At 39.8% G+C, this 26,080-nt stretch overlaps 1 protein-coding gene across 2 annotated transcripts; it reads right to left on the bottom strand.

The window, feature by feature from the left end:
- Positions 1 to 2,297: 2,297 nt before the first annotated feature.
- Positions 2,298 to 25,476, bottom strand: slc39a14 (solute carrier family 39 member 14). 2 transcript variants are annotated; one of them, XM_062961302.1, is made up of 9 exons: positions 25,328 to 25,476; positions 16,765 to 17,041; positions 16,318 to 16,504; positions 15,195 to 15,364; positions 11,590 to 11,712; positions 9,680 to 9,862; positions 8,468 to 8,675; positions 7,583 to 7,767; positions 2,298 to 6,174 (listed from the first exon to the last, which is right to left on the bottom strand). In XM_062961302.1, exons 2-9 carry the CDS (start codon positions 17,029 to 17,031, stop codon positions 6,028 to 6,030), a joined length of 1,470 nt encoding a protein of 489 aa, XP_062817372.1. In that variant the 5' UTR covers positions 17,032 to 17,041; positions 25,328 to 25,476; the 3' UTR covers positions 2,298 to 6,027. The 2 variants fall into 2 exon arrangements, with proteins under 2 accessions (XP_062817372.1, XP_008118361.1); XM_008120154.3 differs by lacking the exon at positions 15,195 to 15,364 and adding an exon at positions 12,432 to 12,601.
- Positions 25,477 to 26,080: the final 604 nt, after the last annotated feature.

Here is a 26,080-nt window from a genome sequence, read left to right as displayed (position 1 = left end):
TATCTGTAACAAAGGGAGGATTCAGTTGAGTGAAAGATGAATGAAAAGCAAAAAGCAAATGCAGCAAAGGAAGAAAAATAATTCCTCACACTTTCTAGAAATAGTTTGAATGTTCTTAGATCTTTATGCGAGAACAGGAGCATTCCTTATATGGAAGACTGTCCCTTACCTTTTATCTTCAAGGCACCTTACCATGTTTTGTACATGGATCTGCAAAAAACTGGAAAGTGCCTTGAAAATAATAGGTAGCTCTTACAAAAGCCATAGTTTTGCTTCCAATAGAAATGTGGAAGCACCTGTTCTATGCAATGCCCTCTGAGCTGTCCAACATCACAAATACAGTAATTTTTACAAACATGAAAACATGGAACACAATCTCAAAGCATGCACTTTTAACACTTTTGGCATTACTGCCACCTTCTGTTGAAGAAATAGCACCACACCTAAAGCTACTTGCAATCAATTGTAGGTTTCAGCTCTGTATATGAACTCATTTCAATGGGTTTCCATTAAGTATGTAGGAACTACCTTATGTCTTACACCAAGGCAAATGCACAAATCCCAGCTGATGTTCTTCACAGCACCAAACCACTGGATCAGTTGGATCACTGAACTTTCCCTTGTGTTCTTACCTTCTGAAAAGTAGTGGATGGAAACTCAGAAAAGCTCCCTTTGATTTGTGTTATACTGTCTTTGAAATACAATGAGTCCCTAGTATCTACTGGGTTTGGTTCTAGGACCTGCCATACCCTGTTTCCCCGAAAATAAGACATCCCTGGAAAATAAGACCTAGTAGAGGTTTTGCTGAATTGCTAAATATGAGGCCTCCCCTGAAAGTAAGACCTAGCAAAGTTTTTGTTTGGAAGCATGCCCGCAGAACAGAACACCAGAGTATGCGGGATTGGTAAAGAGTGTTGTACATGGAAATAATGGTAATAACAAGAAATTCTTGATAGGATTCACAGTTTGTCTGGTTATGCTGGTTTATGATGACAACTACTGTACAACATATAATGTTCATTTTTTGTTTGACAATCATAATAATAAATAATAAAACTTTATTTATACCCCGCCACCATCTCCCCATGGGGACTCGGGGTGGCTCACATGGGGCAAGGCCCGACCAGCACAATTTACAAAAACAACAGCATAAATACATTTAACAATATACAAAAAAATATAAAACACAGTAAGACAATAAAACAAGAGTTAATACAACAGTAATAATATCAATCAACCACCAAGTACAATTCAGTCGACTTCACTGGTGGGGGGGACTGCAGCAGCAATATAAAATATAAAATGTAATTCAATAAATAAATTCAATAAATGTGAATTCTTCTTCATGGAAAGATAAGACATCCCCTGAAAATAAGACCTAGCGCATCTTTGGGAGCAAAAATTAATATAAGACACTGTCTTATTTTCGGGGAAACACGGTAGCTGTCAATAAATCTGTGGATGCTCAAGTATTTACTATAGTGGCAAAACTGAAGTTCGCTTTCAGGATTTTTTGCGGGGCAGGGGAGATATTTTCAAGCAATGGATGGTTGAATCCGTGGATGCACAATCTGTGGATACAGAAGGTTGATTGTACCCTTTCAGTTATGTGTGAATACCTCTTCATTTCCCTTTTTTGTTTATCCCTGGAGGTCTCATACACTAGGATGGGAATTTTAATCCAAGAGAATCTGTGCAGAGCTAAACCTTCAATATGAGTATTCCTGCACCATTGAAAGCCACTTGCTATGAATAGCTTAAATAAAAACGAACAAAATCCAATACTGTTTTGCTTTTGAAAGGGGGAGTATGTACGCGTATGTGTGTCAGATAATGTAATATACTGGCACAAATACTGTTGTTTTGGTGAATGGTGATGAATTCAAGAAAACTTATCAGTAGGTTGGCTTCGTTTGGTAGGGATCTAAATTTGTTCCGTTGCTGGACACTGAGATCCTCACTGGGAGTCAGAAAACACAAGAAGTGTCCAATTAAACTATAACTTGATTCTTAGCATGTTGTAGTTTTTACTAATAGAATACCCCCATGAGGTGTGGGGCTTTAAAAATAATAATGCAAGAGTGTAAAATTAATTGTAATATCGATAAATATCCATGAGGGAATTACAATATTTTTTTAAAAATATACTCAAAACATCTTCCTGGTAGTATCTCTTATTTTCCAAAGTCAGCTCTATACATCAGCTTCCTAAAATGCTACAGGGACCAATTCATTTTTCAGATAACCAACACCAAAAACTTTCAACACTCTGTTATTAAAATACAACACTCTTCAACTGCCATTACAGAATAAAGTTTATTTTTTGGAATTTTACAAATAACTTTACAAGTCACAAGACATAAGTTATATTCTTTGTTTCAAGAAGTTTTCTTACAACACCTGAGTTATTCCAATACTGAGATGGAAAATAATCTTCTAAAAAGCAGACATATTAAAAATACAAATAAAAATCAAAGCTTGTTCAAGGTTTGGTCAGTTTTGCAGTCTCCCCTCTAAATCTCTTCCTGCGAAAGTTAAAACATCTAGTACCAGCGAGGGAGATCTTAGCTTCTCTGGGCACGCTCTAAAATAATATTTGCCATATCAACAGCTTCTTTACATTCTATAAATGTAAAGGTTGCAGTTCTATGCAACTACCCTGAAAGTAAGCCCAAAAATGTTAATGGAATTTGCTTCTGACAAACACGTATAGGCATAGAACAAGGCTGCACATGAAATGCATAGGTGATGTCACAACTGCTTCCATATGCTTTTCTAGTGTCAGACTAGAGTGAGAATTCTTGGTCTCAAAAATCTATATAACTTGGTGAGTAAGAGATTGGGGTCTTATCCAATTAAAAAAAATTGGATTGCTCTCCAACTTACTTCTAACTCCAAAACACAGCAAACAATTTGGCTTCATCAGCATTGAGAAAAAGCTATTTTACTGGCCAGAGAGTCACCTTCTGCTACTATTCTGGGAAAATTCTATTAATCTTAACATCTGAATGAAAAAAAATATACTCCACCAATTTGCACTCAAGTCCAAAACATACTGTAAAACTTGAACTCAACTTTTCAGTTCCATTCTTTACAGAAGCAAGGAATTATCTTAATTTTGGTATATTTATCAACGTGCCAACCATGAGAACAGCCATGGAAATGCCACCAAAATATTAACATGAGAGTTTCATAATTTATGCCAGACCCTCAATTAGGTAGGTAAAGGTCAAAAATATTTTTCTGTAATTAACGTGAATGTACTTAAGGTGCATTAAAATGATAATGGGGTGGCATCAGAAAGATCATGGTCATTATTGAATAAAACATCAGCTGATTCCAGCCAACAACCAAAAATGATATTGCCATGCAAGTCTATTGCAAAATGCTAAGACTAGTTGTTTAAAATGGTTACTAGGGTTACTAATAGTAGAGAATTAAACATTAAAATTTCTACTATATACAACTGTAATTCTACTCATTCTAGCAACGATTTTAGTGCAATTGTTATAGTATAAATGAATGTAGAGTCAATACTTGTAAGGGTTCTCTAAGGGCAGTGTGGCCTTTAGTAATGCAACTTGTTAGGAAAACTCATATCCGTACTCCACTTATTATGGAAATAAGAAATTAATATCACTATAAAGGTCCCCTGTAAAGTACTTTAAGCAGACAAGCTTTTTGGACATTCTTAGAGTTTCAATTTTCTATGCATGTCGTGAAATGTCCAAACAGTATTTTATAGCAAGAGGCCATCTTTAACTATATCTCAGCCTGTAAAGACATTAGTGTTGTACTTTGAGAAAACCAAAAGTGTTCAGTTGTTTATGGCAACTCAGAAATATCAGTATCATTTTTTTAACCCATCTCTTTGGGATCCTTTTAAAAGAAAGATTACAATTTCTCTTGTCTTGAGAACATGATGACAAGCATCAAAATGAAGACTGGATGAGATGACCCCATTGCACAACTGGTTGTAAGAAATAAAGAAGAGGTACGAGGGGACTTGACCTCAAGGTTAGGGAAGGCTTTATCTCTTTTACTACTTTTAATCCCAATTTGGAACAGGATCCGTAAGACTGTTTTCCATGACTAAGAAGACTACTTCCATTGCCTTTTTTCCTAATGGTGTTTTCATTAACAATCTGAAAAACACTAGGCCTGTCTGATTCTGCCTCACTGCCGGATGTTCAACAATTTTTAGCTACTTTTGACACCACCAGAGTGAATAACTGTAAAGAGGCGAGAGTCAGCAAAGTCAGATTTGTTATATGGACATAAATATGACATCCAGTATTTACATTCAACCCAGTTTTGTACTATGGGTCTGTCAATAATGTGTAATTTTTTTCTAATCAACTGATCAAACAAAAGTAATCTAGTGCACTTCAAAGGGAGATAGATTGGATCCAGAGCTCTTCAAGCATCCCATAATCTGAAAGTGATACATCAAGGGAGATTACATTGGAAGGAAGCAGTCGTCATTAATGATTTTTGGTGAGCTTCCTTTTTTAATGCAAAAGAACCTATTTATGGATATTATATTAAACAGCGAAAGGACAGAAGGGAAGAGTTATTTGGGTCTATCACCTTACCAGCATGTTTTGGGATGTCTGTGATGGACACAGGATTTAGCTCTCCTACATCCCAAAAGAATACAGTGGAGGTATCCGGCCATTTTCTGCATCACAAAGCAATTTGGGGGAAAGGGATGGGAGCAAATGACAACATTCATTCCCTTATGCACCAGGACAGTGATTTGGATACATATAGACATTGCCACAAGAGACACACTGGCAGAGAAAGAAAGGTATCTCCCCAGTTTTCCTCAGAGAACTGGACATCCTTTTGTTGAGAAAGGACAAAACCCACAAATTCTTAAAAGAGAATATGTAAAGTGGAACATCGGCTATGTAACCAATTGGCTTTGATATTATCAATATGATAATACTTTAGTTCACCTAGTGACTAGTGAGAAACTTAACTCTACAACAAATCCCCCTGAGACAAACCTGCCTCTTCGTTCAGTCTTAACTTAACTCTCAACTAAATATGCAATGAACAGCTTGTTATCTCATGTCTGCCAGCCAGATCAGCAGTCAGAATCAACCGTGTTCATCTTGAAAAGATGCTATTCACTATCATGCATTTGAATCTTTTGAAAGACAAAAGAAATTTAAAAAGGGCCAACTGTTATGAAGAAAAAAAGTATTCCAAAAAACATGAGAAGAGGAAGCTAAAAAGGGTTTATATCTATTTTGTAGGTCCCTCCAAACATGTAGGATATTTGTAGTGATTCATTTTCTTTTGTCATTTTCATGTTCTTTTGCTACCTCATTAAAAAAACCGCTTAGGTCAATTAAATCTCTTACACAGCCAACAAAAATTGCTGACATTTGTATGGTCAAACTATTGGGAAGACGTATTTGTGTTTAGATTATGTAAATGAATTGTAGGAATCAACTTCTTTCTACTTTTTTTCTCCAAAAAGCTATCTACCACCCAGTTTTTTGTCAGTTCGTGCATTTAAAAAAAATTAGTTTGTGGACCATTCACTATTTAAAATGCTTTAAAATTAAACTAGCCAATCAACTAATCCGTATAAAACTCTATTATCACTTTTCAGTAATTTAGGGGAAAGGGAAGGGAGAGCTCCCTTCTTTCAAATATACCTGCTATATCACAAAAGGGATCTGCACATTACTGTCAGACCCAAATGAATGGGATAATTAAAACGTCTCTAGTTGACAGCCTTAAGACAACAAAAGAAAGCAGGATGTTTTTTTTCTTCCTAGAGTCTAGCAGAAGATGTTGGAGAAAGAGAAGGGGGGGGGGGTTGTGGCTTCACAAGGAAATGGGTCCTTAGGTCACTTGATCCTATATTAAGGAGCTTCACCAGCTACTGAAGGTCATTCGATGAGAAGTTTATGAAGCAGGTTTCAATAAACGTCACTTTTCCTGTAATCCCTGGAAAAATTGCTGTGCTTCACACAGTCCATGTGCCTGTGGTGGGCCTGGTGCGTGTCACTATCCGATCTGGATCTGTCCTGAGTACATGGTGAGAAGGACCATAATGGCGAATCCTGTGAGCAGCCCCGCATTCTGGATAGCAAAAGCGATCAAAGCGCTGCCACTCCGCTCATCCTCCCGACTAACTTCGTTCATCTCTGGGAACTTATTGAGGAAAGGAAGACATGGCATCAGCAACTCCAACCCCATTGTGCCCCAAACATTTGTAACAACAGCTCAACAAACCACTATTTAGGCCATAGTTTTACCCATGACTGAGCGCAGGTTTTTAAGAAGAACACCTTTTGATCCAGCCAACACTCTTTAAGGCTAAGGAGTGAACTTCAAATCAGCCACAGCTGGCTAATTCCGTTCTATGGCCTTGAATTCACAAGTTCAGCTGTTCACTATTTTCAAGGACAGGGATGGATATGTCACCCAGGGGAGATAGGGTGGAATACAAATAAAGTATTAATAATAATAATGATGATGATGATGATGATGATGTCACAAGACACCATTCAAACAAGTCTGCTGTCCTTTTTAAAATTTATTTATTGTGTCAGAAGTGACTTACAAGTTGCTTCTGGTGTGAGAGAACGTTGCCTAGGGGACTCCGGATATTACTAGGAGGCTTCATTCATGTCCCAGCAAGCTAGAGCTGATAGACAGAAACTCACTCCATCTCACGGATTCAAACCAGTAACCCTCAGATCAGCAACCCAACCTTCAGGTTAGCAGTTCACAAGGGTTTAACCCATTGCTCCACTGCAGCTCCTTAACCTGCTATTCTCAAATGGTCCTATCATATTCCTAGTGTGGAAGAAAAGCTTGACCTCTATGTACTATATGACAAGGGTGAACTGAGGTGCCATCTTGAATGAAATGAATGGACGAGAACAGTTGGAATAAGAAAGGGATAAGGATACAATCTGAGGGAAAAATATAACTATGAATAAAAGTTTCAACATTGGCTGAGCCCTCTGGAGTCTCACTCTTTCTAGAGATGTCTACTATTCACGACTGTGGCATGCAAAGATTCAGCTTTCCTGTTGAAAGCAAAATCCACATTTCTGTCCCTCAATGAAGGTTGTTGTTATTATTATTATTATTCATAATAATAATAATAACAACCTTCATTGAGGGACAGAAATGTGGATTTTGCTTTCAACAGGAAAGCTGAATCTTTGCATGCCACAGTCATTCGATAATTCATGTTGTGTATATGATGTCCCTGGACATATTTGAGGGGCAAGCCATAATTGGCCCCTTTGAGCTCTCCAAGGTCTGTACCTTGCACCATACTACCAAGCTTGCCACTATGCTATTAAATGAAGGTGGATCTGATGAAAAAGGCACCACAACTCCTGCATTTCCTTTTGAAAATAAGGCTTATCAAGGGAGAATGTGAAAGGTTTTCCAACAAACACAGCATCACGGCAGTAAATGTTATGGTGGGATAGATATTGCCTTTCTTCAAAGAAGCAATGCGTTGTGTGTAAAGTATCACTCACAGAGAGGTCACCCCTTTGCCCAGCCCTCAGCACCAACCATCTCAGCCTGTAACACTTACCATATCAGCCAGTGCAATGTAGAGAAACATCCCGCCAGCGAGAGCAAAAATCCAATTTGCGGAGAAGTGACTTCCAGCCAGTATTCCAAAGCCTAACCCCAGGTAGCAGCAGCAGGCTGAAATGAAGTTGAAGAATAGCGCTTGCTGGATTGTCATCCCAGCATTCAGCAAAATGACAAAGTCACCTACAAGAGGAATGGAAAAGAAATCAGAATGGGGGAAAGCAGACTTGTGACAACTAACATTTTTGATTCAGCAGTTAAACTCGATGAATGATACTTGATAGAACTGAATTTCACTACAGTGCCGGAGGAGTGTCAATGTCCAATTATGCACATATCACAAACTTTCAGACAAAAGGGAAACAATATAAAATAATCTGGTGATCTCCTGACAGATCTAGAAATGAAACTCTGCTCTCCCAAGTACAAAAAAGACATAGCATTAGTCAGAAATATCATTGACCACTCTGATAATAGTATTGACTATTCAACTAAAAAGTCCTTTCTGCCTCAACCTCCAGGGTAAGTACTCCTATCCTCTGATCATATTCCTCTTGGTTGTTGTTGTTGTTATTGTGTATCTTCAAGTTGTTTCCAACTTACGGCAGCACTACGGTGAATCTATCACTGGGTTTTCTTGGCAAGATTTGTTCAAAGAGGGGTGACCTTTACCCTTCTTTGAGGCTGAGAGAGTGGAACCAATGGGTTTCCATTACACCTTTTGACAAGTAAGTATTCCAGCTCCGAAAGCTTGAATGGCGGCTTCTGTCCTGAAGATCTCAAGGGAGCTCCACAGAATTCCAGTGGAGAAAAAGAAGGACATAAATCTCAGAAAAAGTGGGAGGAAGGGAAGGGTGAGACAGTTACCTTAAGGCCCACCTACCTAATTCATGGGGAAACTCTTCACAGAGAATTGCAACAGAAGTGCTGATCCCCTGAAAGACTGACACAGTGAAGGAGGCACCAATGGCCAAACCGTCAATGAAATTATGAAGGCCATCACTCAGAGTGATCATCCAGGCCAAGGTCCCAATATCAGAGTATCGCACCCCTTTCAACCAATAGCATGTGCTCTGTGATGCCTGGAGATCCTAAAATGCATATTAAAAAGGAAGACACAAGGCAAGGGGTTAGCACTTGAAATAAGACAGCCCTCTATTAGCCTTGAGAACCAACGTATTCTGATTCTGCGTTCTAAAATGTATCACATCTCACTATCTAAAACAGAGTAAATCTTACCTAATTAATAGTAGAACATACAGGCCTGGAGCATAAATAAACCACGCTTTGTTATGTCTCCAAACACAAGATTAAATGAGGTCCACTCCCCTCTTTTGCAATCCAAGCAGACTAAAATGCACCCAAGAGAGCTGAAACATGGGCCAAATGTCCTACAAAGTTTACTTTTTCCAAGCTTTCCCTTCAGCAAACATTGACACAATTGTGTGGTCGAAGGCTTTCATGGCTGGAATCACTGGGTTGTTTTGAGTTTTCCGAGCTGTTCCATGTTCCAGAAGCCTGACATTTCGCCCACATCTATGGCAGGCATCCTCAGAGGTTGTGAGGTATATTGGTTAGTTGTAAGGTAAATTGGAAAAATCCCTTGCTTAGTTTTCCAATATACAGTAGAGTCTCGCTTATCCAAGGTTCTGTATTATCCAATGCAGTTTGCCTTTTAGTAGTCAATGTTTTTGTAGTCAATTTTTCAATAAATTGCAAAATCTTGGTGCTAAATTCATAAATACAGTAATTATTAAATAATGTTATCATGTTCTAACCTGCTTTTTCTATCCATTTGTTGAAAAGCATGATGTTTTGGTGCTTAATTTGTAAAATCTTATCATAATTTGATGTTTAATAGGCTTTTCTTTAATCCCTCATTATCCAACATTTTCGCTTATCCAATGTTCTGCCGGCCCATTTATGTTGGATAAGTGAGACTCTACTGTACCTCACAATCTCTGAGGATGCCTGTCATAGATGTGGGCAAAACGTCAGGAGATAATGCTTCTGGAACACGGCCACACAGCCCGGAAAACTCACAACAATCCACTGATACAATTGATTCATAGGCCAACTTTAGCTCCCCACTGACCTGAACAGACAAGGAGCTAACCATTTTCTCATCGACAGATGGGTTCTTGCATTCCAGATCGCTGTTCTTATTAGGAATCATGTGATCCAGATCCCCGTTCTGAAGTTTCTCGGTGACCCCTTCCTCCTGGTCCTTCTTGGAAGGGAGGGTCTCTGTGCTGTAGTGGCTGTGGCCATGATGGTGCTGGGAAGGAGAGAGGTAGTTTCAGCAGCTGATCCCTCAGCCCATCTGCTTATAACCCCCAATGCAAGTCCATGCATCTCCTCATTCTAATTTTTACCCACTGCTGATTTAACAGCAGCAAACAATGCCAATGTTTATAGTTCTTCAATCACAGTAACTCTGTCAACACAACCATCTATCTACCAAGTCATGCCATCTCAGTTAACAACGGTCTATATAGGGAAATTCTGGGATTCTCCACTCCCAATCCACAAAATACCATTCCAGTTGGTGCTCCAGCTATCTAATCTTTTCAAGGATTTAAAAATGCCTCTATGCCAAGAACTTGGTACGTTGTGTTTGGATGCAGTTTTATAAGTTTTAATCTGTGTGTACATTGGAATCCATAACAATTCTATTCATGAATAGTTTCTCTTTGCAAAACCCTTGTTGACTGTTCCATACAGTATCTCTTAGCAGGGTTTGCTCAGCTGCTTTAATTTTTTCTAAATCCAAGGTCTACTTTTGTTTTTAATCTGTTATCGGCACCTAATGTTTCAAAGGAATCAAGCTAGACATTCAAATAAATAAAAGCGGCATTTAGTGCACATCCAAACTTATGCACAAAACCCTGCTCTCTAGACACAGGAAGGGAGCTTGTGATAAGGAAAATTCCATTAAGGCAAGAAATGGTGAATTAATCGATTCTCCCTTAACAGCATTAACCTGGTGGCACCAAATGCTGAACACATTTATAGTTCTTCAGGTATCTTATCTCCACAGTTAAGCTCTTCATAGTTATAATTCTTTTTTATACTAGATCTGTAGTTTCTGCTAATAAAAATAAGGCTCACTAGACCTAAGGTTGCCTCTTGCAGTTATTCTTTTTTTTTTAAATCGTTAATACAAACATTGCCATCAGAGAGGAGCACATATGAATATCATTGGTCAAGCAATACTCGATTTAGCATTTTTCTCAAAATTTTTATTCTGGGCTGGTAACAACCTTTAGGCTGATTTGCTGACCTGAAGGTTGGGTTGCTGACCTGAAGGTTGGCAGTTCGAATTTGCAGGATGGGGTGAGCTCCCGCCTGTCAGTTCTAGCTTGAACTGACATGACAGAAGCCTCCCAGCAGGAAGGTAACACATCCGGGCGTCCCCTGGGCAATGTCTCTGTAGACGGCCAATTCTCTCACACCAGAAGCGACTTGCAGTATGTTCTCAATTCGCTTTTGATATGATAAAAAAAACTTACTGCAGTATTTAACCTCTAAAATTGCTGGTACCAATGTCTTTCTTTTTTTAAAAAAAATCCAAAACCAGTAGAATGGCTTTATTTTTATTAGGACCAAATAAAATACTAATCGGAAGCAAAAACACAGTTTTCCATGTATGTTGGTTCAGTTCTAGAGCTTGTTAATATTTACTGTATGGGAGTTACAACTTCCCAAATCCCTCAATTTAGGTATGCAAGTGCTATGGTAGTAGCAGTATTTCATAAAATGCCCTGCAGAGAAATCCTTATTAGGGCTTTTCTCTGAAAGATGAACAGCACAGCCTTCCCAAAAGATAACTTGCAGATAATATCATGAAATGCACAACCATGGGAGAGTTCTGGATATATTCTATGATTCAGGGAATCAAAGGAAAGAAAAGGAAAAGAAAATGTGTATGCGTAATAGACCCTCAGCAAGTGATTTGTGACATTGGTTACCAGAGGATAAATGAGTCACACATTCTGAGCTCACCTGGTCTTTCTGTTTCAGAAGCATCTTCAATATCTTCTCTGTGAAAAAGAAGAGATAAAAGCCCCCAAACACGACAGCAGATTTGGAGACATAATAGTCTTCCTGGGGATTGAATCCAAATGCCTGTAGAGGAGTGGCAAAAAAGTGTTTCTGAAACATATCATGACAGAATTGCAAATTTACAATGTCTAGATTGCTTTCCTCCTCAATTTCTCACAATCTGGGAATAAGCAATATTTGAAACAAACCTCTCATTTCACTTATAGAAATATTTCCAGAGGTTGGCTAATGGCCCTGTGTTCATGTTATTATAGCAATAAGCTTAAGTCAGGAGTAACCAGCTGTAAAACTTGCACATAATAGGGATAAGACATTGTTTAGGCAAATTTTTAAGAACAAATGTCACTCTCTAAGGATGCTTTCACACTACACAGTCAAAGCAAACTGTTTTGTACAGTTTGAAGCGTTTGGGCTTCACAATATGGCAATGCAGATTTTTTAGTTTGATGATGTACTTAGAATTCTTGGACAGCGGTTCAGCAGTGGAACTCTCTGCCTCGGAGTGTGGTGGAGGCTCCTTCTTTGGAGGCTTTTAAACAGTCTGAATGGCCATCTGTTGGGGGTGCTTTGAGTGAGGTTTCACTGCTTCTTGGCAGAATGGGGTTGGACTGGATGGCCCATGAGGTCTCTTCCAACTCTATGATTCTATGAAAGCCCCCACAAAACCTGTTTCTCATGCATAGTTTTTATGAGTGTATACAAGACTGTTGTTTGGCATACATGACAAAAAGAATGCAAAATAGACAGCCAGACGAGGAAAGGCCTGGAGGTCCTGATCCTACCTCAGGAATGAGCTGGAAGAGGGCATTGGAGTAGAGGGTACCAATGGCCAGGGCTATGAAGTAGAGGAGCAGCCGCTTGTAAAAGGTCTTCTTCATGAAGGGAACCACGCTGGCCCCGACCAGGGAGCAGAGGGAAATGATGGTCACGCAGAGGAAACCAAAGCCCCACACTGTTGTGTGCAAGCGCCATTCCCACCCAAATGAAAGCATGGTGGAAGGAGTGGACAACAGGGGGGAAATCACAACAGAGAAAGGCACAGAAAGGAATTCCCCAAAGGTGGGGAAGAGGGAATGAAAAGAGAAACAGAGAGAAAGAAGACATTTATTAGTGATTGATATGCAATTTGCAAATGATTCGGGCATGCTGGAACGATTCCATGGCTCTGGAACTCTGACAAAGTCACAGCTGGAGAAGAAGAGCGACAACAGTTGTATACTCGTGTCAGAGATAACCAGAAGAAAGGTCCCTCCACAGCAAAAGAAGACACCTGTATATTTAATGATATTCTTCACAGCCCCACTATAAATAAAGGGCCTCTGACATATAATTTGATTCATAATAGTTTCTACAAAAGCTTCTTTACTTTTGACTAAGCTTGCTTCAGATGACAGCAACAGATCATTCAGATTGTAAGGGAATTAAAGAATATTTGTGGAGTTCGTTTCCAAAAGGCACCAAATCCACCTGAACAAACTTTACAGAATTTGGGGGGGGGGGGGGGGGGAACATGCAATTGTTTCCTATAAAATCCAATTTTCCAAGGCATGTGATTTCATACATTTGGATTGTTTTGATATGTGCATAATTTTCTACTCCTACCCAACAATGTGCTGCCACCGATAACTTGTTTTTCCATTTATTTTTTTCTGGACTTGGTACCTTTTGGAAATAAACCCTACATTTAGATTCTCTCAGTTGATGGAGATGTTCTCTTCAGTCCACTCAGAGTAATTCATTTTCTTTTCTTTCCAGCAGGCAGGGATGGGAGTAAAGCCACAGTTCCAGTGCCATGGAAAACACATCGACCTTACTCAAACACTTCATCTCCAAGGTCTGTTGTATGGCCAGAGAGAACAAGTTCTTGCCAAATATACAGGACATCCACATGACTGCAGTATCTAGTGTCCAGATTACAAAAAAGCCACTTGGCTCTGCTATCAAGTGGCACACTCACACATCATTTCTCCTTACAGCACAAACCATTCAACCATCGAGAGGAAACATGCACTGTTATTTCAGTTCCTAGTGGATCACAATGTTGTTTTGCATCTTTCAACCAACACATTCTCATTCCCTCATTATATTTCATTTTGGGAGCTAAATACCATGAACTCTACTTTAAAAAAAGGATTATATGAATGAATTATTTTGGGTAGATAGGCAGGAGCAACATAAAATAGAAACTGCAAAAATCCCAAAAGGCTTCTGCCACAAGATTCTTACATTAATTTTTTTTCTAGTGAGAGAGGCCACAAAAGTAAGCCTTGTTTCTGAGTTAAGAAGGCAACTCTATCACAGCAGGAGAAAATTACAGCAGCTCTCAATTTCAGACATGGAAGGCATTAGCTGGATTTGCAATCCTTTCAAACATATACCATAAAGTCAACTCATTACACCAGAATTCAGGAACACCAGTGAAGGAAGGCACAGATTTCAAAACCAGGAAGTAGAGCTCATGGTTATATTCTGGGAGCCCACAAAACAGGCAATTAAACCAAAATTATTCATAATTAATTCTGTTACAGCTCATCATGAAACCAAGGATCCCATTTCATTGTAAAGATAAATCACTTATTCAAAAATGAAACAAGAAAGATTTCCATGTAAAAGGTACATTACATATGTTTGTGTTTGCATGATGCTGCTTCCTTTCTGCCCTTGTCATAAGAATTTGAGTGATTTGGCTGAAGGACAGGACTTGCCATTGTTTCAAAGGAGAATGCCATTTCTGCAAACTTCTAATAAATATTGTACTAGCAAAAATAGTCCCAAAGCTAGTAAGCCTTTGTGAAATTTGGCTCAATGAAGCATCGCACAAAGCATAATCAACTGATTTCTATCAATGATGGACTGGAGGTCAAGGCGTAAAATCCTTCAATATCAGTAAAGTGATTTTAAACATTTTGATGGGAGATATAAAAATGTGGACTGTTCTAAAATGGTGTGTTTTTGTGACTTGGTTTCTTTTGAAACATTTCACCATTCTTTGTTTGTATGCCCTAAATATGATCATATAGAGATAAAATATAGGAATTCCATTTTTCAGTGTTCTCAATGGCAAGGGTGTTACAAATTCTATACCCTCTGAACAAATCTGATGCATTCTTTTGTGAAACTGTTGCATTTTTTATTCCTGAGATTAGCAACTCTAAGTTATGCTTTTCTTTTTATCTGTGACTTCCTTTTGTTGTTTATGTCTGTGTTGTGATTTTATTGTTGTATGCCAAAAAGGCTTGTTATGGAACTTATGTGATATTTACCTAAATAACTGAGTGACAAGAAACAAGGACCAGAGTCTTTTAGGTGAAGGACTGAAGGAATATCATTTCTCAGATTATAATTCCAAAAAGCTCATTCTTATGTACACAGACTGAATGATGCATTGCTTTGTGTTTCCTAATTATCTTAGGCGGCTACCTTATGGAAAATGTGATCTTCAAAAGGAACTAGGGAATAATAAGTTCTCCTCCTGAGTGACTCAATAGCGAAAAGTGGAGTGATTGTGAGTGGATTGGTGAGCATGTGAGTGTATCTTACTGCACCTCTGGGATCAGCTGGAACAGTGCGTTAGAGAGCAGCGTCCCGATGGAGAGCGCGATGAAATAAGTTAGGATTCGAGCGAAAAAAACCTTCTCAGTGCAGGGCACGACGAAGACTCCAAGGAGGGAGGCCAGGTTAATCAGTGAAACACTGAGAAAGCCAAAGCCCCATACTGTGGAATGAGAAGAAAGTAGGGCAGGTTTACCTGACTAATTGAAAATAGGAAGGGACCTCTGGATTGGATGGAGCTGGGGACACTTGGGATAGTTAATGCAGTTATGCTTGCAAATCCAGACTACTGGTTTATCTTCTAAGCTCTTCTGGATCCTCATTCTGCAACCCCAATTTAATCTGTTTCAACATAAAGGGCATTCATATCAACGCCCAAGCAAAACTCCTAAACAAAATGGTGATTGGGCCCCTTTTGCTCCCCAATATCCCAGCCCTCAAGCCATAAAAATCCAGTCTCAGAATCGGTTCTTTTGCTACAATATTTGTAGAACAGAAAAGATGTCCAGAATTTAAAGGGGGAATACGGCAATCTGTGTTAACAATTTTAGCTAGGCTGGCAAGTTTAATTAAAAGGACAAGTATCCACTATTACAATGATACGAAGGTGTAAGTGACAACAAACATATAATTGCTTCAATGGATAAAGGTGAATACAAAAACTAGGTAGTTACAAAATCAAAGTTATTGTATATGCAGTAAAACATAAGACTGTTGCATTCACAATACAATGAATTTACCACCAGATGAAGACTTAGTTATGGAGCTGAAACCGGTTGTGGATTGTGGATTATGAGTCCATTCATATTTAACAAGAAAAAAGAATATTCCGTATTTGTGAATATAACAGCCTTGTGTGAAGAGGAGTCTATTCATCTTTAAAGAGAGAAACAAGAAAATGCATTGTATTGTGAATGCAAGTCTTATGTTTTACTACATATAAAATAACTTTAATTATGTAACTACCTAGTTTTTGTATTCACCTTTATCCATTGAAACAATTATGTTTGTTGTTATTTACACCTTCCTATCATTGTAATAGTGGATACTTGTCTTGTTGGTCTTAGGAAATCCATTTTCTTTTATAGCACTTCTCAAAATTTGTTAATTACACACCTTCTGCAGAACTTGGCTTCCCCTCTTCCGTCTGCTCATTTTCTTCATTCTCAAGGTTCTCTGCCAAGCAGGCTCTTGACTCCAGCTGTTGCAGAATAGTTGGGCAGAATTCTTGGAACTCACTTTGGCCGATGTGGGACCCTTCGCTCAGATTGTGGGTGGCAAAGAGGTCTGAAGAACTGAAGCACTACAGAAAAAGGAGAGAGACATAAAGCACTGAATACTCCAGCTTTGTGCACTTTTCATACATCCTCAAATATTCCAAAAATTCTAGACCAAGTTAGTGAAAATTAACTGCTGACATTCTGTTTTGGGATCTTTTTTATCCTTTTTGACCTAGTATGTCAGTGTGTGCTTTACAAAAGGTTAATTTCTGTAAAATGCTACATGGACTCATTTGTATTAAAAAGTGGGACAGAAAGTTTTCAAGTGAATATGGCACATTACCCAGGAGAGATTCTTTTGCTGCTGCTCTATGCGACTGATGTTGCTGCGTCCGACTCCCACATCGAGGCGGTTCAGGAGGGATTTCAGCTGCTGCAGAGTCAAGCTGTCATGTTCCCCATAGCGGAGGAAGAGGTTCTGCAGGAAGGAGGCGGCTGTGAGGGGAGGCGGCAAGGAGGCATCTTTGCTGGCCCAAACACAGCAGGAGAAGCTTAGCAGGTAGAGCTGGAGCACTAAGACACATCTTTGACAATCCGCAAGCCAAAACATGGCAAAGATGCTGAAAAGATAAATACAAACATTTCAATCAACTGTCCAATCTCGACTATATTCTCATTGCTACCAAATTAAAAGGAGACATAGTCTAGTGGCAAGCTGCCTGATACTGCCAAATCCAGCATGAAATACCTGTTTATTTTTTTTTATCATTCAATGTTACAATCATACAAATTAACTGTTAACAATTTATCACAATTTCCCTTTTTTGTTATTTCCTAACACACACAGACACAAACGCTCATGTACACAGAAAGCAAGCCATAGATATTAAACTGGCTACATTTATACAGTCTAGGTATTGTTTGCTTACTGGAGACCCTTCTTAACACAAACGTTAAAGTGGACCATGATAGTCCATAAGACAGGGTGTTTGAAAAAGAACTCCCTATTCATCATTTAATTTAAATGGTGAATAGGGAGTTCTTTTTCAAACACCCTGTATATATCTTCTGTCAACAGCCTCTGAAATGAAACAAGGCTGCAGAGTGCAAAGAACAGAAACAATACCACCCCCCAATCATCTCTTGAAGGCATGTCTGCTGCTATAGGCCGATGCCCTTTCCACCAGTGCCACTGCCCTCCATATGAATGGAGACAGATAAGAACAAGGAGAGGGCATTGTAAGTTGTGGCGTCCTGACTTTGGGGAAACTCAAAAGGCATTGACACAGTTATCTTTTTGGCACCTGACCAAGGGTTTTTAAAAAATCCTCTCCGGGTTTTTTTTTTTTTCAGTACTGATTTTGTGTCGTTTATGTTGCCTTTGACTGTACTGGTATCTTTTCATTCTGTTTGTAAGCTGTCCTGGAAAGAAACATTAATGGTAGAGAAACAAATAAAATAAATAATAATGAACAGATTGTGTGTGTGTGTGCATGTGCATTCAAGTTGCCTACTGACTTGCAGCAACCCCATAAATCTCATTGGGTTTTCTTAGGTAAGGAATATTGAGAGGTAGTTTGCCATTTCATTCCTCTGAAATATAGCCTATAGCATTTGGGATTCACTGGTGGTCTCCCATCTATGTACTAATCTCAACTGGCTCTGCTCAGCTTCCAAGATCAGATGGATTCTGGTACCTTTAGGATATTTAGGCCATTCAATACATAATTAATACTTTGAATGGTCTGTACAACTTTCTCTCTAATTTAAAACACTTGACACAACCTTATGAAGCGACAAGGAGAAATTGGTATATGTCTAGGCAGCACTTTGCACTCCAGCTGGGCTTGCAAGAAGAGGGATGAGCCAAAAGCCACAAGTAACATCCACATAATTTGCCTAAAAGCCATGCAAAGAATTTCTGGCTCAAAATCCACAATTACTCTTTCCTTTATGTTCTGTTTAATCAGCTTTGCCCTTCAAGTTCAGAGTAAAACACAGAAATCAGACCAATTTGGGTTCTATAAACTCACAAAGTTTTTTCCCTTCCTTGTTATTTACGGCAAAAGATTAAACATCACCAGTTCGCCAAAATCACCCTTGAAATTCTGTGCATGCGTTCTATCTCTAAAACAATACTGAGATGTACATGGAAAGATGAGAGCTCAAAGTCCTGAACTTCAGATGAAACACAGCAAATTCCACACTTTGCTACCAGTTCCACAGTACTGGAGTAAGGGATAAAAAGCTGATACTATGGCATGCAGTACCAATGCCTCTGACCAAAACTATTTTAGCCTTTTTCTTTCTAGCCTCCTTGGCTTTGTAGGCCTTGCCTGGTGTCAGGGCTTCTCAAGTGAAGGAGTATGTCCCTTGAACTTAGTTTTCTTCGAGTGAGAGGCCGCAGCTTCATCAACTGAACACTTCATGGCAGTCGTCATTGAAGGCATAATGGGCTTCTCCAAAGTAGCAGCGTGAGCAGACTTCGACATACCTGTGTCCAAATATTTTGACCCAGCTTGAGACCTCGAAGCTGAGGCAGAAACCATGGATGAAGGTGACAAGGTCTGTCGGTACAGGGAAGAACAAAGCATTGTCTCCTGGTTCTTCCTTGCCGGTGGCATAAAAGCTTGGCAGTGAATACAGGATTGGACTGAATCGCTCACTCCCAAGCAGAGAAGACACTTTGAATGTCCATTCCTGTCTTGAAGTTTGCCCGCACAGTTTGAAGTGGATCATGGAGGCCATGTTGAACTAGGCCACAAGCATCGTACTCCCGGAGCAAGATGAACCAAGAGCGGGAATCTAGCAGATTCACAGCCGAAGCTGTATTTCTTTTCGTAGAAGAAATACAACAGCTAAAGTTCGCTTTTGGAAGCAAGAGACGTCCGGAGAACTAACAAGCTCAACCAGGCCTCATATAGCCTCAGGATGGTGGCCAGGGTTACCGCCCAAACTTTTCTGCCTAGTGATTCTAAAAGGTTCCAAACAGTGCTCTGCGCCTGCGGAGATTACCCAATTGTGTGATTCACAGAGACCACGAAGGAGAATAACTATACCACATATAGGTGTGCAATAAATTTAAGAATGGCATGTTTCTGAGCCAGGATTGGTTGTACTTGAACCTAAGGATCTTCCTTGGTGCTTCAAATCCACTTAGATTTTCATCTGACTAGCAAAAACCTGCTTTGCTGACTATATGATTTCATGTGGAACTCTCTGTGCATTACCAAATGCTTCATTAAATAATAGCTCCATCATATTTTTAAAAAATATTACCGGAGGCAAGTTAGGAAAACAGGAATTTAATTGGACCATCATGTTTTCCTCCAAAATAAAAAAAATTAAAAAGTTAGCTTCTCTCCACCCCCACAAGCTGACTTCATTTCTCAAGGAATTCCTGACACGTTTGGGAAACAAAGATCTCAAAGTTAAATTAAGCTCTTAATACGATGAGAATGTCGATCCCTTTTAATAAGAAAGAGTAGGGCGTTGTGCCAGGCTGCGGGGAGTGCCTATCCAGGTTGTTGGGACTGAGTTCTGGAGAGAAAACAGAGGCCCTTTTCTTTGGCCATAATGTTTGGGAAAGAAAACAAATAACAGAATGATCTTCGTAGGTGGATGGATCCTGAGAGTCATTGCCACTCCAGTAATGGCAGTGGCCACTGCCTGCCTGGCAATGGCCCAAAGCTGTTCCGGGTCAAACTCCACAGGAGACTAAAGTCTATAACACATCAGCAGAAACTGGTGTTTAATGTGGCCATGAGCCTCTTAAACGGGTGTGGAAATCATAATTTTGCATCAGGTCATAGGCAATGTGCTTTCCAAGAGCGTGCACTGCCAACACATACATACGCCTCACATCAACTTAGCAACAGAATCCAGTTTTTAACACTTTAGTCCCACTGAACATAAAAGAAACCTGTTCCCAATTTCCTGTGCATGGGATTAGTTTCCTCTTCCTTGTTTGGCATAAAAATGTGAATAAGAGTATGGTCAGCCCTCCACATTTGCAGGTTTCATTTTTGCTGATTGTTCACATATTTGCTTAAAAGATTCTCTGTAGGAAACTCAAGGTCCTACATTGTGGCTCTATAAAGTCTGGTAGAAGTTGACTACTGAATTACACCTAGAGATTCCTAACAATAAGAGTTCTCTAGGCATTTTTAGATTCCAGTGCAATTCTATGGTTATTTCCTGGCAGAACTCAACCACAGAATCAAAATTGAGCCCCTAGAAATTCATAGAGAGATGTTTATTCAGGTCAATAGTTTTTTTTGGTTGCATTTTTTCTACTTTCATAGGGGGTCTGATGCCGCTAACTACAGCGCATGTGGAGGGACAACTGTACCCTTATGTGCTCAACTGGATGTGAGACTTCTGAAAACTCAAAAGAGACACACATTCAGATGCAACTACTTTGGGTGCATGTAAAAGTAACAATAAAGAGCAGAAAGGATAATTATAAGTCACTCTCTGGTTGGAACTCTAAGACTTTTCAGAATGCAAACAACTGGAATTCATGGAAACTCTGACTAAGTCACTGAGATCATATCTGTGTTTCTCTGTTTGCCAGCTCCAAGTGGTAAGATGCAGCAGAAAATGCTCAGTGCTGCACGGACTTCACAGCTTGCAGATTTAAAACAAAGGATGAACAAACAAGGCAGGCTGGGAAACTCTGAAACCAAAGGGGCAGCAAAAATTAAGATTGCTGTTGTGTGCTTTCAACTGCTCTGTGGGCAATAATATACATATGATGAGGGCCAATGAAATCTTGTATTGCAAGCATGACATTCTTGCTACACATACAAGCAAAGTATAAACATTATATTAATCATTCTTAAAACATTTCCATGTATTTCACCTAATTTGTTATATTTCAGTCCTATCTTTTTATAAAAAATACCAATAATAAATCTATTTATTGGTAGTAAGGTAGCATTATATCTACATTTGGAATGGGAGAAGGCAAGTGAGTGTGCCTTGCCTAAACCCATTCAATGACTAATTAATATTAAAACTCAGAGCGGCCAGATCAATAGCTGGATCTCTCAATGCCCATATTAGGGATGTGCAAGTCCCTTGCAGCAGAGCTAATCACTCTGTTTGACACTCAAGTCTAAATTTTTAAGCATACTTAAATTTTTAAGCATACTTTGTTCAAGCAGATATAGAAAAAGCAAGTCAAAGTACTAATAAAACAAAAGCATTGCATGCCACTGTGCCTCCGTTGTTTCCTTCAATTATTGAACTGACACTTAAAAATCCATACAGATGTCTAGAATATCAAGAGATACCTTGGGTACATTCTGTCTGGCCAAATATAGAAAAAAGAGGAGGAAATGAAGAGATGAAAGAAAGTGGGGAACATACTTTTCAGTAGAAATAAAACATTGTTTGCATTTTTATTATGTCTAGGCAGGACACATCAATTCTCTTTAATAAGTGAGAAAATAACAAAGACATTTCACGTGGATTCTCTAGTGTACTCACATAAGCAGTTCTAAACTCATTCAGGGAGAAAGTGTTTAAACAAGCAGTGTAAACACAACGGACTACAGAATATGTTGTGTTCATTGAGTATTTGTACTGCACTATGCTACTTGTAATCAAGAACAAAAAAACCAGTAACTAGACATGCTCCCCAGATTCGTTCAGAAAATAATTTTCTGACCATTATGTTAATATGACAGTTTTCAAAACAATAAACAATATCAAGCGTAAGCTATTTGTGCATACTATCATTTCACATTTTTTGCTTTGCCAAGAAGCTGCCACTACCAGTTTAGCATCAGCTCCCATGAAATCACAAGCTCCATTCCTCTTGATTAACTATTCTGCATTCCTCTAACAGAGCAATCTACTTGAGAGAGGTGCTGCAGAGATCTTCAGCAGAGCTGAAGAGAGAATTCAATATAGCCACTGTCACAACAAGATCAAATAGGCAGTTTTTTTATAGCCCCCCCCCCCCCAATTGTCATCTTTATCTTAAGTTAAGGATCCACTAGAAAACAAAAATTAAACAATGCATTTGCTACAGTAGGTTAAAGGTAAAGGTTTTCCCCTGACATTAAGGCTAGTTGTGTCCGAGTCTGAGAGTTGGGATTTCTGGGAGTTGTAGGCCAAAACACCTGGAGACCCATAGGTTAAGAACCGCTACAATAACACAAGATCCAGTGAGGCCAGTGGAACAATAGAAAAATAGAGAAGTGGAAGGTTTGGCGCACAGACCCGCCAACCTTCCTGGCTGTTATGAATGAAGAGCATGTAAGAAGGGGGTAGATGGCTCACAGCCATAGACTTCAAAAAAAAAAAGATAACACTATGCTACACGATTTTTGTTCCTGGGTCATAAATGCCATTTCCCAATTGGTTCTATCATAAAAGCATATTTTGTGATGGTTTTCAATGTAAATCCCGAGTCTCAACCAATTCAACACAATTTTGTGGCAGCCACAAAAACAAAGTTTCTGGAGTAGAACAACTACTTGCAAAGTAAGTACTGCACAGTTAAAATGGGGGAAATCACTTCCAAATCAGGAGCAGATTTTTTTTCTTCAAATTGTGTTAGAGTGTAATTCAGTGCACTTTGTTTGTGGTTTTTCTATGCATTGTAACTGTATTCTCAATTTGCTTCTGACACAATAAACAAAATAAATAAAGTGGACAGCAATGAATGGTGTGTGTGTGTGTGTGTGTGTGTGTGTGTGGAAAAGTCTACTTGGGCGTGATGTAAGAGGAAATGAGCAACGTGGAGCCTAGACACACATGCGGCTTTGTGGAAACAGATCCACTCCTGGCAGACTTTGAGGTGGGCGAGGGGCATTAACACAGTTTGACATCACTGTAACTGTCATGGCTATGGAATCACAGGATTTGAAGTTTAGTAAGGCACCAGCGATTTTTGGCAGAGAAGGCTGATTCTGCAGTATTCAGGCCTGGGCCAACTTCGGCCCTCCCTCCAGGCATTTTGGATTTCAACTCCCAGAGTTAGGAATCTGCTGGGAGGGCCAAAGTTGGCCCAGGCCTGTATCAGATATCCTGTCAATTATTTAAACACAGCTCTCATGTTGCCTTCCTTTCTCCAAGCTAAACATCCCCAGCCAAGGGATTCTTGGCTTCCCCTCACATCTTTATACATGGTCCTCATCATGTCTCCTCTCAGCCTTCTCGTCTGCACGCTGAACATGCCCAGCTCTTTAAGACTCTCCTCATAGGGCTTGTTCTCCTTTTAGTCGCCATATCCTGGACACATTCCAGCTTGTCAACATCTCCCTTGACATAGTGTGATTCCAGGTGTGGTCTGATCAAGGCAGAATAGAATAGCGGGGGGAGCATGACTTCCCTGGATGTAGACACTAGACTCCTATTTATGCAGGGCAAAATCCCATTGCCTTTTTTAGCTGCGGCATCACATTGATGGCTCATGTTCACCTTCCTGTCCATGACTCCAAGATCTTTTTCACATATACTGCTGTTGAGCCAGGCGTCTCCCATTCTGTATCTTTGCTTTTCATTTTTTTTTTTTGCCTAAGTGGAGTATCTTGTATTTGTCCCTGCTGAGCTGCCTTTTGTTAGTTTTGGTCAATCATTTCTCTAATCTCATTTTGAATTCGGTCCCTGACTTCTGGAGTACTGGCTCTCCCTCCCAATTGCGTGTTGTCTGCAATCTTGATGATCATGACTTCTAACCCTTTATCTAAGTCATTAATAAAGACCCGGAATGGAACCGGGCCCAGGACGGAACCCTGCTGATGGCACTCCACTCGTCACTTCTTTCCAGGATGAAGAGGAAGCATTGGGGAGAATCACCCATTGGGTTTGATCGCTTAACCAATTACAGATCCACCTAACCGTAGTTTTGCCTATTTTGTTTGCCAAAAGGTCATGGGGAATGTTTTTTCTGGCTACGGGCCTGGTCGGACGTCCCTTGATCCAGACACTATACTCCTCTTGATGCCGCCTAGCATCGCCTTGGCCTTTATAGCTGCAGCATCACACTGTCGGCTCATGTTCATCTTGTGTTCTACTAAGGCCTTGAGCAGGAGAGAATTACAGTAGAGTCTCATTTATCCAACATTTGCTTATCCAACGTTCTGGATTATCCAACGCATTTTTGTAGTCAATGTTTTCAATACATCGTGATATTTTGTTGCTAAATTCGTAAATACAGTAATTACTACATAGCATTACTGCATATTGAACTACTTTTTCTGTCAAATTTGTTGTATAACATGATGTTTTGGTGCTTAATTGGTAAAGGTAAAGGTTTCCCTTGACGTTAAGTCCAGTCATGTCTGACTCTGGGGGTTGGTGCTCATCTCCATTTCTAAGCCAAAGAGCCGGCGTTGTTTGTAGACACCTCCAAGGTCATGTTAATTTGTAAAATCTTAACATTACTGCATATTGAACTACTTTTTCTGTCAAATTTGTTGTACAACATGATGTTTTGGTGCTTAGTTTGTAAAATCATAACCTAATTTGATGTTTAATAGACTTTTCCTTGATCCCTCCTTATTATCCAACATATTCGCTTATCCAACGTTCTGCTGGCGCGTTTACGTTGGATAAGTGAGACTCTACTGTATGTCAAGCAGGACGCATAGGAATGAATGGGAGACCTGATGAGAGAGGGCTACAGTGGCCTCAGGGCCTATGGGGCCAGTCTAGATAGTCTCTAAGGCACCCTCTGGACCTGGTATTTATAAGAATCTTGTGAGGAGCACTACTAGAGGGAAAACTGGACCTGATGCCTGAGTGAGGGGAACGGGGCCTGATTTCGGCTGTCAATCAACTGAGGGAATGGAGGGGACTTTAAGGGAAATAGGTGCCCCCCAGCAAGAGCAAACACTCCACTCCCCATCCCATCAGCCACTTCCCCCAGAGGCCCTCCTTTTTCTTCTCACCTCTCCGCCTCAGCTGACGCGTCTCCCTTCGAGCCAGGCCCGCCAAAACCCGAGCCACCAAGCCACTGACTGACTCCAAGTGACGGTCAGCTCAGACTGCGCATGCTCACTGCCGAGGAGGAGGCTCGCGCGCCACCATTATCAGAGCCGCCGGCCGGCACGCCCCCTTAACCCTCTCCTCCTATCGCAGGCCGGAGAATGAAGACGCGTTTAGTATAGTCCCCGCCTCCTCTAGTCGGGGATTGGCTGCAAATTAGCATGGCCGCGCCCCTATTTCCACGTACCGCGTGGCCCTTGGGAGCTGAAGGAATTGTAGGAGGGAAATGATCAGTGTATATTATTATTATTATTATTATTATTATTATTATTATTATTATTATTATTATTATTAATTTCAACAAAGGCTGGATGTGTTGTCGAAGGCTCACGGGGTTGCTGTGAGTTTTCCAGGCTGTAGGGCCATGTTCCAGAAGCATTTTTTCCCCAGGAATATGGCCATACAGCCCGGAAAACTCACAGCAACCCACCGAAAATGATCAGGTTACAGATTAGATAAAATAGATAAAATATCTCAGATACATAAGATTAGATTGATTGATTATAGAGGCAGGTAGGCAGAGACATCCATCCATCTTTCTGTAGTATTTATATCCAACACTCGCTTATCCAACGCATTATCTGGATTATCCAACGCATTTGTGTAATCAATGTTTTCAATACAACATGATATTTTGGTGCTAAATTCGTAAATAC

This window comes from Anolis carolinensis, unplaced genomic scaffold (assembly GCF_035594765.1).
Source record: "Anolis carolinensis isolate JA03-04 unplaced genomic scaffold, rAnoCar3.1.pri scaffold_8, whole genome shotgun sequence".
Taxonomy (NCBI): domain Eukaryota; kingdom Metazoa; phylum Chordata; class Lepidosauria; order Squamata; family Dactyloidae; genus Anolis; species Anolis carolinensis.
This window is presented reverse-complemented; position numbering and strand designations above follow the sequence as displayed.

Coding starts and splice junctions, on each gene's coding strand:
- slc39a14 (XM_062961302.1), bottom strand. CDS start 17,031: ATGTTTTGGCTTGCGGATTGTCAAAGATGTGTCTTAGTGCTCCAGCTC. Junction 9,863..11,589: donor TTCTGAAACAGAAAGACCAG/GTGAGCTCAGAA, acceptor TCTCCTTCCCAG/CACCATCATGGCCACAGCCA. Junction 7,768..8,467: donor AGAGTTTCCCCATGAATTAG/GTAGGTGGGCCT, acceptor TTCCTCTTGTAG/GTGACTTTGTCATTTTGCTG.